At 47.4% G+C, this 13978-nt stretch overlaps 1 protein-coding gene across 1 annotated transcript; it reads right to left on the reverse strand.

The window, feature by feature from the left end:
• Nucleotides 1–1307: 1307 nt before the first annotated feature.
• Nucleotides 1308–13925, reverse strand: ATP5MG (ATP synthase membrane subunit g). The gene is made up of 3 exons (XM_088455979.1): nt 13587–13925; nt 5027–5187; nt 1308–1511 (listed from the first exon to the last, which is right to left on the reverse strand). The coding sequence occupies exons 1-3, from the start codon at nt 13648–13650 to the stop codon at nt 1413–1415; spliced, it is 324 nt and encodes a 107-aa protein (XP_088312105.1). The 5' UTR covers nt 13651–13925; the 3' UTR covers nt 1308–1412.
• Between the last annotated feature and the right edge of the window lie 53 nt (nt 13926–13978).

Consider the following 13978-nt stretch of genomic DNA (forward strand, 5'->3'; position numbering starts at 1 on the left):
GGGCTAAGTGGGAAATAGTTTCTGCTTATAATACAGGTTTGTAACCTGCCTATCACGTCAATATATTTACAGGACATGATCACTCTCTCATCCCGAAAACTAGCTTGCATCTGGCAGGTCTAATTTTGAAAACATTTGTTTAAAATCAAAGCATGTATGACAGGTAATCCAAACATGCTTATAAACTATAATAAAAGTAAGGTGACTGTATCAGGTGCATCAGTTACATTAAGGAATATCTTATTTGAGTGTAATTAAATATAACTCTGCCTCACTCTCAATCCACTCTATAGAACAGGAATGCATATATCCAAAGTTATTAGGAGCATGTAACAGGCCGGAGTTTGTGGAAGTATACAAATAAATGATAGATGGACCCATCAGAGAATAAATCAATTTAGCTACAACTTTATGACGAAAGTGCTCAAAAAGCATATTCACAGGGCCTTAGATATAATATATTTTGAATTTATCTTATTTTTTTGGATTCAATGTCTTCCTATGCACAAGAGGCTGATTCTGATTTGGGAGCCAAGCAAACCACCCAAAAAAACAAAAAAAACAAGTAACTTTGCACCTTGGTAGAACCATGTTGCACTGTAGGTGGGGAAATTTAAAACGTACAGAGAGATTTAAATGTGAAAGGGGCATGTCCAAACTCAAATCTAAAGCTGGGTACATCCTGTAGTATAGAATTCTTGGGCTGATCTGTCAGATATTGGATCGTTGGTCCAAGAATTTAGTGTGTAAGCTGCACCAGGGCTGACGGTCGGTCGACAACAGCTGCATACGCTATGTTGGTCCCAGCGTAAAGACATCGTTTGGCATCTGTACGGATAGTGACCAGATGCTGCATATAAGATGTCACCTCAAAGATTTGGAGTCCAGGTGATCGTTTGAAACTAAGTAATTATTGCGTAGGGTGTACGCAATAATGGGCTACATGCAAAAGCCACCAGTACTTACCCTGCATGCAAAAACAATAAATATATTTGCACCCCTTACAGTGGAATGTGGTTTATTCCAGGTACAAAGTTACTTGCTTATTTTTGCTTTGCTCCCAACTCATAATCAAACCCTAAATCTACATTTAAGTAGATGCACACTGTCATTTGGCATGGGAGTGTTCCTTTAAATAAATAGTTATAGGCTTGGGGGGAGGCGGGGAGCGCAGGCCATTAACTGGATCTTAATACCTGCAGTAGGAGAATCCTGCTTTAGAAAACATTGCAGTCCCCAATATTAATAGAAAATATGATTGATGAAGAAAGCCATCTGGATGTGTAAAAACGACAGTAGGTGCCATGTATAAGTTGAGCAGAGGGGGTGCCTCTTGCCGTTTCATTTATTGAGTCCATAATTTTAGAGATACAGGTCACATCACAAGCTTTACAAACTGGAACAGAAGAGTCTCAGACATTGTATCCAATCAATCCTCCTTTCCCGATGCATTCACCAATGTAAAACCAGAACAGGACCTCAGTCGCTACCAGGCCATTCCTCATGGCTTCCTGTGGTTTCGGGGGAAGGGGAAAAAAAAAAAAAAAGATAGTCAAGTTAATCAGGTAAAACAGCTCATAAGTACAATTAACAGGCCAACATAAAAACAACCAAACTGAAGCATAAAATTCATATGACCTGGTGTATAAATGCTAAACAGTGCCATAAACACACACACACACACACACACACACACACACACACACACACACACACACACAAACCTATGTCCCAAAGGAGAAGCAGATTAGTCTTTATATCCACTCACATTTATTTTGTGTTAATAAATACAAACGCCAGAGAAATGGTATGTCACACAAAAATGTAAACGGCATGTGCTGGTTGTTAATATTGGGTTTATTCGTGTTTAGGTGGTCATGGAGTTTCCCAGCCACCTCTAACGTGTTCCCTTGCGGTAAATTCACATGAATGGAGCAGGCAGGCCATGATTTAAATCCAGGCTCTAAATTGTACAATCCACCCTGGTTTCAAGTTGTAGCTATCCTTCAATACGTGGTACCCATGCAGTAGGATATATGCATACGCATGTGTAGACAAACTCAGAATGCAACTTAAATAAAACTTCAAGATCATAGACTCCTAAGACCGTGATCACCACAGTTTTTGAAACATCTGCCTATTGGCAAAGCCTCGACGGAGAATGGGGGCAGCCTGCAATATTTGTATCCATACACGCTCCGGGAAGCAACCACGCTATATTGCCCTTAGTGGCTGCATGAACAGCTCATGTAATCACCAAGGAGATCTATGATCTGTTCACTTCAACTTCTGCAGTTCATGCACAGGGGCGACACAGACCAACATCTTCTGTGCCTGCCCCCGATTGAGAATTTTGTCGGCACAGCCTCCAGTTCATTACACATCTGAAATAAATTTGCAGATCACTTAATCCAGACTGCCCCGATCTGCATTTTATGAAGTTTCCAAATGAGTAGCACAGCCTTTTCAGTACAGACCAGTAGACCAACTGCAAGCAGGCAGAAAGAGACTGTATGGAATTTAGGACAATGAAAACTTACACACACTCTGGGATCAGTAATGTCTGATAAGATTATAACACTATTACACGTTCTAGAAATTTGGATCAGGTAAATGATGATTAAGTGTTGCAGTCTAAGGTTCAAACCAGGCAAAATGTAAATGGAAAACACAATTTACCCATTGAAAACAGATTGATGTCCCTGTACCTAGCAAACTGGTCCATAAAGTGTGGATGTGTAGGGGTGACTTTAAATGTTAGTAAACCCACTGGGAGTAAAGACAGTGATAGAACTAAAAAGTAATTATTCACATTATGGGGCCTATTTATCATGACATAATTATCACTAGTGATAGTCAGGTTTTAAACTCGTTGCAAGTTCAAAAAAATAAAATTCATCATGTCTCACTAACAGAAACTCACTTCCGAAAAGCTGCTCATTTTGCGGAGTCAGGTTTTCGGGAAAAGGGATCCTTTGCCCCTTACTGCTGAGGTATCCATAAGGATTTCCCCACTGAGTCTGCCCCCCCCCCTCTCTCTCTCTTTCTCGCTGTCTTTCACCCACCGCGTCCTCCGGTGTCCCCGATCCAGAAGCCCCCCTGCATCCTCCAGTGTCCAATCTGGCTAATATCTTTTGCATTACATGATGAATGGGTCTGACACTCAAATTATACAAAAGTAGGTGAAAATTGTATTTTTCACCTGCTTTTGTATAAATTAAGTGATGATGAATAACCCCTAAGACATCAAATTCTTATACACTGAGGTTTTGCCAAATAGCCTCATCGGTGGCCATTGCTCAAAAGTACTCAAAACGGCCGCTGTACTAATTTCTCATAATATGTAAATCAAAAGGTGAGAATCACAAAATTATATAAACTGACAAAAAAACAAACAAAAAAAAAAACCCACAATCCATATACATGATTAAAAGAGATAAGGATTGATTTTCACTCCTAAAGGCCCCCATACATCAGTCAATTGTATATAAAAATCTTTCCCTTTTTCAATCGATTTCAGATTGCAGAATAGCCACAATCGATTGAAAAAGGGAAAGATTTTTCTACACGATCGATTGCAAATTGCACGATTGCTGCAATCCATCTCTGATGTATGGGGGCCTTAAGTCACATAGATAATGACTACAAGTGAGCCTCTGACTCTTGTGTTCCAAGACATCACACTGGGGGACATTAAAATGGTTCTACAGGTAGAACAAAAATTTTGTCATAGCAACCAACCGACACTAAAGGCGAAGCCAACTTTTCTACCCAACTACGTGTAGAAAAGTTTTCAAAAAAGTTCCCAATTATCTCTGCTGAAAATGGGGAGAGGAGATTTTCTTTAGCACAGTTTAAAGCACTGCCCCAGGTAACTCCTGACACTCCATGTTCTAATTGGCAGAAAATTATATTGGTTCTTATTTAGCGGTACAATTTGATTTTTATAATGGTGACTACAAGGACATTTCAAACTGAAATGTTCTTATTTTGCAGCTTTGTCTCACAACATGATAGTTAGTCACCTCCTCTATACCTGCTTGTTAATAGACTCAGTCTACCCATGTACCAATGGCTACTTCCAGCAGGATAATGCGCCATGTTACAAAGCACACGTCATTGCAACATGGTTCCACCAATATGTCAACGAGTTGGCTGTACTCCGATGGGCGCCAAAACCACCAAACCTCAGTCCGATCGATTGCCTTTGCGATGTGGTGTAATTGGAAATTTGCAGCATGAATGTGCAGCCGATAAATCAGCAGCAACTGAGTGATGTTATCGTGTCACGCTGGGCCAGAGTCTCTAAGGATGTATAGTGTTCATTCTAGCACCCTGCACCTGTCACAACCCGTGCAGTTCCTCTTTCCTGCCGGCGGTGTCGCTCTCTGCTCTGGTGCTTCTAGCACACACAGCTGATACCACAAACTGCTGAGATACAGACAAGAATGTGCTAGAAGCACCAGAGCAGATAGCGACACACCAGGCAGGAAAGAGGAAGTGCACGGGTTTTGACAGCTGCATGGTGCTAGAATTAACACTATTTACAGTGCCTGTTAAACCACAGCACAAGGACATTTTAATTACTTAAAAGCTCTCTTAAAAGAGAATAAAAAAAAAAAAAACAAGACAGGGCAACGGAAGACAAATTTCATAACCATGACCAGAAGGAAGAAACCAGATTAGACTTTGTACCACTTCCATATTTTTTGCATTAATTTAATCATGTAAAGCACGGGTTTGCTAAATTATGTTTTTATTTGTGTTTCGGGAAGCGTGACACATTCCCACTTCATGTTTGTCTTTGGATGGCATGACAATCCATCACATGTTGGGCATGATGCAGAAGGAGTCGGGCAAAACAAAGTCATGCATGGAAAGGAAATTAATCCCTACCACACGGTGCTTACTCTCAGCCGCTGTTTTGATGCAGAAGTACCTTATACAACACCTAAATATTACATATGGTACAGTTCTGATCCTAAGAAAAACAGACACTGAGTTTTACTGTCAGACAATTTCTCACCCTGACGGTAACTTCAGATAAGCGGCCTTTCTGGAAGGACTGCACTAGTCCCTTTATGCTGTCAATGGCTTTTGGAATTTCTGCAGGACTTGGAGGGATCAGCTCAACGCGAGCATAGTGCCAGAAAGTTGCAAGTCGAGGCCGTGAAAAGCTGACAGCGGCTAAGGAAAACAAAAGAAACAAAAAGAAACAACCGCATTAGAACAAATGAAGCAGTGAGTGTAGAATATACACACTATTGCAGAATGCAGACATGCAATTAAACAAAGTGTGGGTAGACAGCTAACCACTATCACCTCCAATGCTTTCTAAACTGCGAGTCCCACTCTAGTTCATTTGCAGGACCATCAGTTTGTAATAGTATAAAACTGTAAAAATCACTAATGTTTAGCAGTGAAAAGCAGAAATGATCTTCATAAATTGAAAAGCTATTCGGCCTTAATTTTTTTTTTTTATAAACAGGACTAGATTATTGCATCAATTTGATGTGAATGAATGGGTAAACAATCCCTTCATTTAGGTTGTAATTTTATTCCTGTGAACAAAGTGCATCCTGGGAGTCGTGTGCATGCGCATTGGGCCATCATTGACCCACTTGCGAGCGGGTATTAATCAGGCCCTAAAATTCAAGGCAATCCAATATAAAAAGAAACTTAACAAATTCTAAAGACTTGACAATGTGTGCTAGAATTTTAGTACAGCCCCCCATTATTAGACATGGACATCTCAGAAATGGGTTAGAGCTCTTAGAAGGTTCTGCACTGTCCCCCAGCACCATAATTACATCTACGCGTTATACAATTATCACCCAATAGGTCTCACTCCTGCCTTGGTGTATGGCTGTTCCAATCAACCTGAAGATTGGGGTTTGACTTGAGTATTGGGTTAAGGCGAGTATCCACTACCAGACAGTGAAAAGACTGAACGATATCGTTAGCGTTCATTCGTTCACTACACTGCAGGGTGCCCACACTGAATGATATTTTTTTCAGTGCAGGCACAACCAATCATCTGCAAACATGCTGAACCTGACGATATTGTCAGGTTGACCAGCATATTTGCACGATGATAGATGTCTAAAAGACCAAATTTTCAAACGATGTTCAAAAAATATCGATATCGTTCAATCGCTTTAATTGTCTAGTGGATAGGCACCTTTAAAAGTCAACAGTTGGAGATTAGTGCACTGTTTACATCAGCAGGTTTCAGCGCACTGAAATTTTATGTGTGTGTTGAGAGCAGCAATACACACAGGAAAACAATACTTATGGTTAGACACAGGGCCTTTCTAGGAACATCAGTAAAGCTCCCGCAATAGTTATATAGAAGTAGAACAATCTAAAAGGAGAGTCCTGATCAATATACAATTTCATGTGAGAAAACTAAAAAAAAAAAAAAAGATATGGTAAGAACTTACCTTTGTTATCACTATTTCTACGAAGTCCATAGGGTTCCACGGGATACCTTGGGGTATAGGTGATGACATCAGGCACCATAGAGTTAAGTTTTCAGCCTCCCAGGATGCACTAAGGTCCCCCTCCTATACTCCGCCCCAAGGCATCTTAGTTACGTACCAAGCCATAGGCCGAAGGAGGAGAAGGAAGAGAGAGAAGAAAGTTCTGGACACACACAAGAAACACATTCTCACCGGAGGGAGACGGAAAAACCGGTGACCAGAGTAAAGCCCATCTGCAGCACAGGTGCGACAGGGCGGGAGTCCTGTGGAACCCTATGGAATTCGTAGAAATAGAGATAACAAAAGGTAAGTTCTTACCATATCTCATATTTTCTACATCAGGGTCCATAGGGTATCCACAGGATACCTTGGGGATGTCCCAAAGCAGTATCCTTCAAGGGTGGGGACGCTCCTGTGCTGAAAGGAGAATCTGCCGCCCGAAGGAAGCATCCTGAGAGGCAAAGGTGTCAAACGCATAATACCTCACAAAGGTATGGACAGAGGACCACGTGGCAGCCTTGCAGATCTGGACTGCAGAGGCACCACGTCGAGCTGCCCACGAAGGACCCACAGACCTAGTGGAATGAGCCCTCTCAGAGGATGGAACCGGTAGGCCCTCATGAATATAAGCTTCTGAAATCGCCATACTAATCCAACCTGTCAAAGTTTGCTTTGAAGCAGGCCAACCCTTTTTACGGAAGCCATAGAGGACAAACGAGGCGTCCGACTTCCTAAACGAAGAAGTGCGGTCAACATACATCTTTAAGGCCTCCTCAACGTCCAAAGTGGCCTCACCCACTGAAAGACCAGGTGAGTTAAAAGCCGGCACAACGATTTCCTCGTTGATATGGAAACGTGAAACAACTTTGGGAAGAAAATCAGGACAAGTACGCAGCACTGCCCTGTTCCCATGAAAAATCAGGAAAGGGGGTCTACAGGAGAGAGCCCCCAAGTCAGAACAAGTCTGGCCGAAGCGATGGCCAGAAGGAAAATTGTTTTAGCTGTCAGCCATTTAAGGTCCACTGAGCCCAGTGGTTCAAACGGCGGTCCCTGGAGAGCCCTCAGGACCACAGCTAAATCCCAAGGCGCCAGCGGTGGAACAAAGGGAGGCTGAATTCGAAGAACACCTTGCATAAAGGTGCGCACATCAGGGATTGTAGCAATCCTACGATGGAACCAGACGGACAGGGCAGACACCTGCACCTTCAGAGAAGCAAGGCGTAGCCCATGGTCTAGTCCCGCCTGTAGGAAAGCTAACACTCTAGACAGACGGAACTCCCGAGGGGCATAACCTCTCGGTCGACACCACTGGAAGAACGTATGCCACACACGATGGTATATCCTTGCAGAAGATGGTTTCCGAGCTCTTAGCATAGTTCGTACTACAGAGCTGGAAAACCCCCTGGACCTTAACATGGCTGTCTCAACAGCCACGCCGTCAAAGACAGCCGAGTCAGGTCCGGGTGAAGACAAGGACCCTGTGACAGTAGGTCTGGTCGCAGCGGCAACCGCAGAGGAATGTCCACGGACAGACCCTGAAGGTCTGAGAACCAGTGCCTCCTGGGCCACGCGGGAGCTATCAACAGGAGCGTCCCTCCTTCCTGTTTGAATTTCCGGATTACCCGTGGAAGAAGGGAAAACGGAGGAAAGAGATAAGCAAACCGGAACGTCCACTGGACGGACAGAGCATCCACCAGAGACGCCTTTTCGTCTCTTGTTCGAGACCCGTACACCGGCAACTTGTTGTCGTGACGCCATGAGGTCGATCTCTGGAAGACCCCACCTGTCCACCAGAAGTTGAAAGACGTCCTGGTGCAGAGACCACTCTCCCGGATGTACGTCCTGGCGACTGAGAAAGTCCGCCTCCCAGTTGAGGACTCCCGGGATGAATACGGCTGATATGGCCGGGAGATTGCGCTCTGCCCAGACCAGGATGCGGGACACCTCTACGAGTGCCGCCCGACTTCGGGTTCCTCCTTGCCTATTTATGTAGGCCACGGTGGTGGCATTGTCCGACTGGACCTGCACGGAGTAACCTTGGAGAACCCGATGTGCCTGCTGGAAAGCATTGAAAACCGAGCGGAGTTCCAAGATGTTTATTGGAAGCTCCTTTTCCGCCTGAGTCCATCTGCCCTGGAACAAGTGTGGACCCGTGACCGCTCCCCAGCCCGAAGGCTGGCGTCCATTGTCAACAGGACCCAGTTCGCCACCCAAAATGGACGACCCTTGTTGAGATGGGTCGTCTGCAACCACCAGGCTAGGGACAGGCGAACCTCCGGAGTGAGCACCATCGTCTGGGGTTTGAGCCTCTGGAGGCAGTCCATTCCATTTGGACAGGATCAATTGCTGCAGAGGTCTGGAGTGAAACTGGGCATATTCTGCCATGTCGAATACGGACACCATGGAGCCCAGTAACCGAGTTCAGGGACACACGGCGACTCTGCAGACAAATGCACACCCTCATCTGTAAGGCAGAGATCTTTTCGCCCGTCACAAAGATTCTCTGCTGTCTGGAGTCCAATAAGGCTCAGAGGTGCAGAATCCTCAGACAGAATCAGGGTGGACTTTTGCCAGTTTATTAACCAGCCGTGCCGTTGCAGTACCGCAATCGTCAGATCCAAGTGGCGTAGAAGGAGCTCTGGAGATCCTGCTACCAACAGAAGGTAGTCCAGGTACGGCAACATACGGACCCCCTGCAGCCGCAGGAAAGCCGCCATGACTGCCATAACCTTGGTGAACACTCGTGAGGTTTGAGGTTGAGAATCGGACGGTACGACCCATTGGGTTTCTGCACCAAAAATAGATTGGAATAGAAACCCTGGCCCCTCTGGGAGAATGGAACAGGCACTATAACTCCAGCCTGGAGCATAGTGTGCAAAACTTTCCGCAGTTCCATGGTTTTGTTCCGGTCTAAGGGAAGACCCGTGGTGAAGAATCGGGATGGGGACGTGTGCCGAAAGGAGAGGGCATACCCGTGAGAAACCACCTCGTGAACACAATTGTCTGTCGTGGTTACCGACCAACACTGGGCGAACTGCAGCAGGCAGCCTCCCACTTTGGGATCCCCCAAAGGGAGGCCCGGACCGTCAGGCCGCAGGTTTGTCATCAGACTTAGGGGCCGGACGTCTGGTACTCCAGGCCTGTGCCGATTTCTTGGGGCCAGCCTGTCGGGGAAAAGACTGTGCTTTAGGCCTACCCTGGGCCCTGTAAGGCCGACGTACCCGAACTGGAAGGGACTGCAGCAGACGGGAGACATGCAGACTTGGCTGCCGCCAGCGTGGCCACAATTTTGTCCAGATCTGTACCAAATAGGACTTCTCCATTAAAGGGTAAAGCTTCCAAGCCCTTTAGTGGAATCAGCGTCCGCCTTCCAGGATCGCAACCATAAGGTGCGACGAGCAGCAACAGCTGCCGAAGAAATCCGAGATGTGAGGGTACTGATATCCAAGGCAAACCCCCCCCCCCCCGCGAGGGAATAGATGGACTTAAGGCAGATCTCCACCTTACGGTCCGTAGCATCCCTCAAGGAGGACATGGGCAATGTGGCACTTCGTACTAGGCGTGTCACATGAGAATCCACCTGTGGAGGGGATTCCCACTTAGAAAAGTAATTGTCTGCAAACGGGTAAGCCACCGCTAAGAGTCTTTGAGGCTGATACCGTTTACCAGGGTGTTTCCACGCCTCCTCTAAATGGTCTACTAACTGACCCGAAAGAGGAAACACTGTGGAGTCACCCTTAATATCCTTAAAAAAGGCATATTTGGACTTGGACACCGGAGGATAGTCATCCTCAATAACTAAAGCTGTGCGGACTGCCCGAATAAGGCCAGGAATATAAACCTTGGACTTAGCGTCCGACTCTTTAGTACAGAGAGGTTCTTGGTCAGATAGATCCAGAATCTCCCCATCATCGGTCGTCACGTCGTCATGCTCATAAGGAGCGGACAGAGACGCCACCGGCCGCTTATGTGGCAGCAACACAGACTCCCCTTGTAACACGTCCGACAAATGCTGTACAGAACTTGTCAGTGAATTAACCCACGCAGGCTCCTGTGAAACCTGGGGAGGGGAAATAGGGAGACTGTGGGGTACCATCAGTTGTCTCGGGAAGCCCTGCATGGGTGACGACACCACTGACTGCTGGGACAATCCCATCTGTGAAAACGCAGGTGGCGGAGCTAACTGGCCCACTAGGGATGTAAGCGCTTCGGCGAAACAAGCCCAGGGCGGTTCCTGTACCGGAGCCGTGACAGTAATTGGCCGCGCCAAAAAATAACACTGCCGACATAGCCCCTCCGCGTTACCCTCCCACTCCGCTATTGGTACTTTGCACGTAGTACACAGAAGCTGGAAGGGAAATTCACTCTCAGACACGATGGTAAGTATGTGACCACTCTCACAAATACTCGTTAGTATAGTGGGAGAACCACCCTGCAATCACCGCACCGCAAGGGCTTTAGCAGAAGAAGAGCAGGGACAGTGAAATGGCTGACACTAGAAATTAATCCCTGCACTATCAGTGCTGTTCCTCAACTACGCAGACACAGAGCCTGGTAGGACACAGCGCTGCATACACAGACCTGTTTCAACGGAGGAGAGGTATTGACGGGGGACCTAGACCGTGATGCCACCGATCAACAGCTTCCAGCAGCGTTCACCATGCTTCTTGAAAGATGGCCACCGAGGAGCAGAGAGGAGGCCGGCCTGGGGGAGGAGCGCTGCCACAGGGCCAATCGGCAGGTGCAGAGAGGGCTGTGTGCAGGGAAGGTGCGCTGCCCTGGCATGCAATTAACCCCTGGGACGCCGCAGCGCTACAGCTTAGCTGCGGTCCACTGTCCCAGGGGGGTAGTGGAAGCGCAGGTTGGTTAGCTGGCTCCACGCTGCAGCCAGTGCCCAGGGAGCCCCCTGCCTGGGGACTCTGGACCATGTATCAGCAGAGACCGACCGCGGGACCCCGCTGCTTACCTGCTGCCTCCTCGAATCCGGCCATGGTCCAAAACATCTGGGGTCACCGCTAGCTGTGACCCCAGATGCTTACCAGCATCCCCGGATCAGTACCGGCGTTCTGGTACCAGCGGGGGTGTAGGGAAGACAGCATGGATGTCAGTAGTGACTGTCCATGCTGTACTTCCAGATGTGCAGCCACACCTGCTGTGAAGAAAACTTCAGGGGCTATCCTTAGCCCCCCTTTAAACAGGTGCTCCGACTCCGAGCCGGGCACCAACGGGGAGGGGGACCCTAGTGCATCCTGGGAGGCTGAAAACTTAACTCTATAGTGCCCGATGCCTGACGTCATCACCTATACCCCAAGGTATCATGTGGATACCCTATGGACCCTGATGTAGAAACAATTCATCATGGGGCCTTTAAGGGTCAGTGGTTAGATCTGCCTAAGTTTTCGGTGAAGCCCTGACAATACAAAGGTTATATAAAATAAATAAATCAACTATACGATGACAGCAGCAAATAAGCATGCATGGAAGCTCTCTGCCGGCTCCGTCGCGCGCACGCCACGCGAGACCCGGTTAGCGACGGGCACTCCGTCGCTCCGGGTCTCGTACCAAAGGGGACGTGCTGTCGTTGTTGAGTGACAGCACGCCCCCTTTGGTGTGCGGGCCGGGGCAGTGGCTGCCCAAATGGAGGCGTTCCCATGTGAACGCCTCCGTTTGGGGGTGGCCCCATTGACATCATGAGTGATGTCAGTGGGAGAGATTTCGGTTCTGTTAGAGCCGAAATCTCTCTGGGGCTTGCGGCAACGAGACCCTACCACAAGGGTCTCGTCGCAAGCCCGATGGTCGCGATAGTCTTGACCATCGCGACCATCTTCCTGGCCGCTCGCTATAGCTGTGGGTGGTCCACAGCTATGCGAGCAGCCAGGAGGCCGTTCTAAAAAAAAAAAAAAAATAGCCCAGCCCTGAATCAGAGCGAGCGCTCTGTCAGAGCGTCCGGCTCTGAATCAGGGCCTCTGTTCACCCCTAGTTTACGGTGGCATGACATTGGGATTAGGGATGGTCAATCAGTGGTCCACATCGATTGTTATGTCTGCATGTAATGCAGAAGAAAATGACCAGCAAAATAATATTGATATTATTTTGATGCATGCGCCATTACTGTTTAGATAAAAGATTGCGCATAAGCAAATGAAAAAAGAAAAAGAAAAAGTAAATCCGACTTATGTTATGGAGCAGGAAACGTCAGTGACCAGTTCAATATTTCACTGCTGCAGCATTGAGGTATTTGGATTGATTCTATAAAAACCTCTGGCGACCTGATTTGTGTACGTGTCTTATCGCTAATGTCGCTACAATGCCCTTCCCAGGCGTAATTCAATCCGAATGTGCGAGGACTGAGACGCCCACTGTCACTGTGCGCAGATGCTGAAATACAGCTTTGTAAGTCTTTTTACGCACTTGCACCTGCCCTATGGCAGATGCAGTTACCGCCGTTTGATCATTGCTTCCCACGTGAGCGGTTCAGCGCCTTTGTAGGTAACAGTTTTCTGCAACACTCCCATAGGACGCAAAATCTCTGTGCACCTTTTGAGCAACCCCCATTACCTCCTAATCACTGCCCAGGAACGCCCCTTATGCAGCATCCAAATATGTACTGAGACTTAGTACATACAAAATGTGGATGCATGCAGAGCGTGACTCAAGACGCATACGAAAAATATGGCTCCAGTGCGTCCAACGTGGCCGCTGCGTCCGACTCAGAACCAGGACCCCTGAATCGTTCTATAGACTGCCATCAGTGGGGCATGAAAAACGATCTCTGCAAAAGATCAGAGATTGATGCCCATCCCCTATCAGTACTGTATGGTTTTTGGATTATGGGAGAAAACTCACACAAACGGGGAGAACGTACAAACGCCAGAGTTATGGCCTTGGTCAGGAACTGAATTAATGACCTCTCAGGGCTTGACCATACGCCACCGTGCTGCCCAACACTGGTGCTATAACAGAGAGGGAGGAAATAATAGACAACTCCTGGATAAAACCTAAAGTGGTCGCCCCTAGAGCGGGCATAATGCCATCTACACGTCCCGGACACCCTTGGGCAGAACCCACCACCCTCCTGCGCACACCTCCTCCTCCTCCTCTCACCGTTCACAAGCTGGGGCGTCTTCACTACGACGGTCTTAACGAGCTTCTGTGCTGCCTGAGCCATGCTGCACACCGGGGACTGCCTGAGGCCTGCACTGTGCACAGGGGAAAGTCACCTCCTGAGCCGGAGAGACAGAGACGAGACTGAGGAAGTCAGAGTGATAGAGCGTCTCCCAATGTCACCCGCCCAGAGCAGACAAGAACGCTCTAGCAGAGGATAGAGCGGCACCTACTGGAAACTGTTGCAAGCCGGGTGCGTCACGAAGACCTCCCTATCCGTGGACAACGGCGAAGCTGATAGGTTAGGCTTGAGCTTTGCTCATGTGTAGCTGCTGTTGAGGTATTGTTGATCGGGTGACATCACAGCGTATTACCGCACAGACCTCGGGCGG

This window comes from Taudactylus pleione, unplaced genomic scaffold (genome assembly GCF_031769625.1).
Source record: "Taudactylus pleione unplaced genomic scaffold, aTauple2 ptg000683l, whole genome shotgun sequence".
NCBI classification, from domain to species: domain Eukaryota; kingdom Metazoa; phylum Chordata; class Amphibia; order Anura; family Myobatrachidae; genus Taudactylus; species Taudactylus pleione.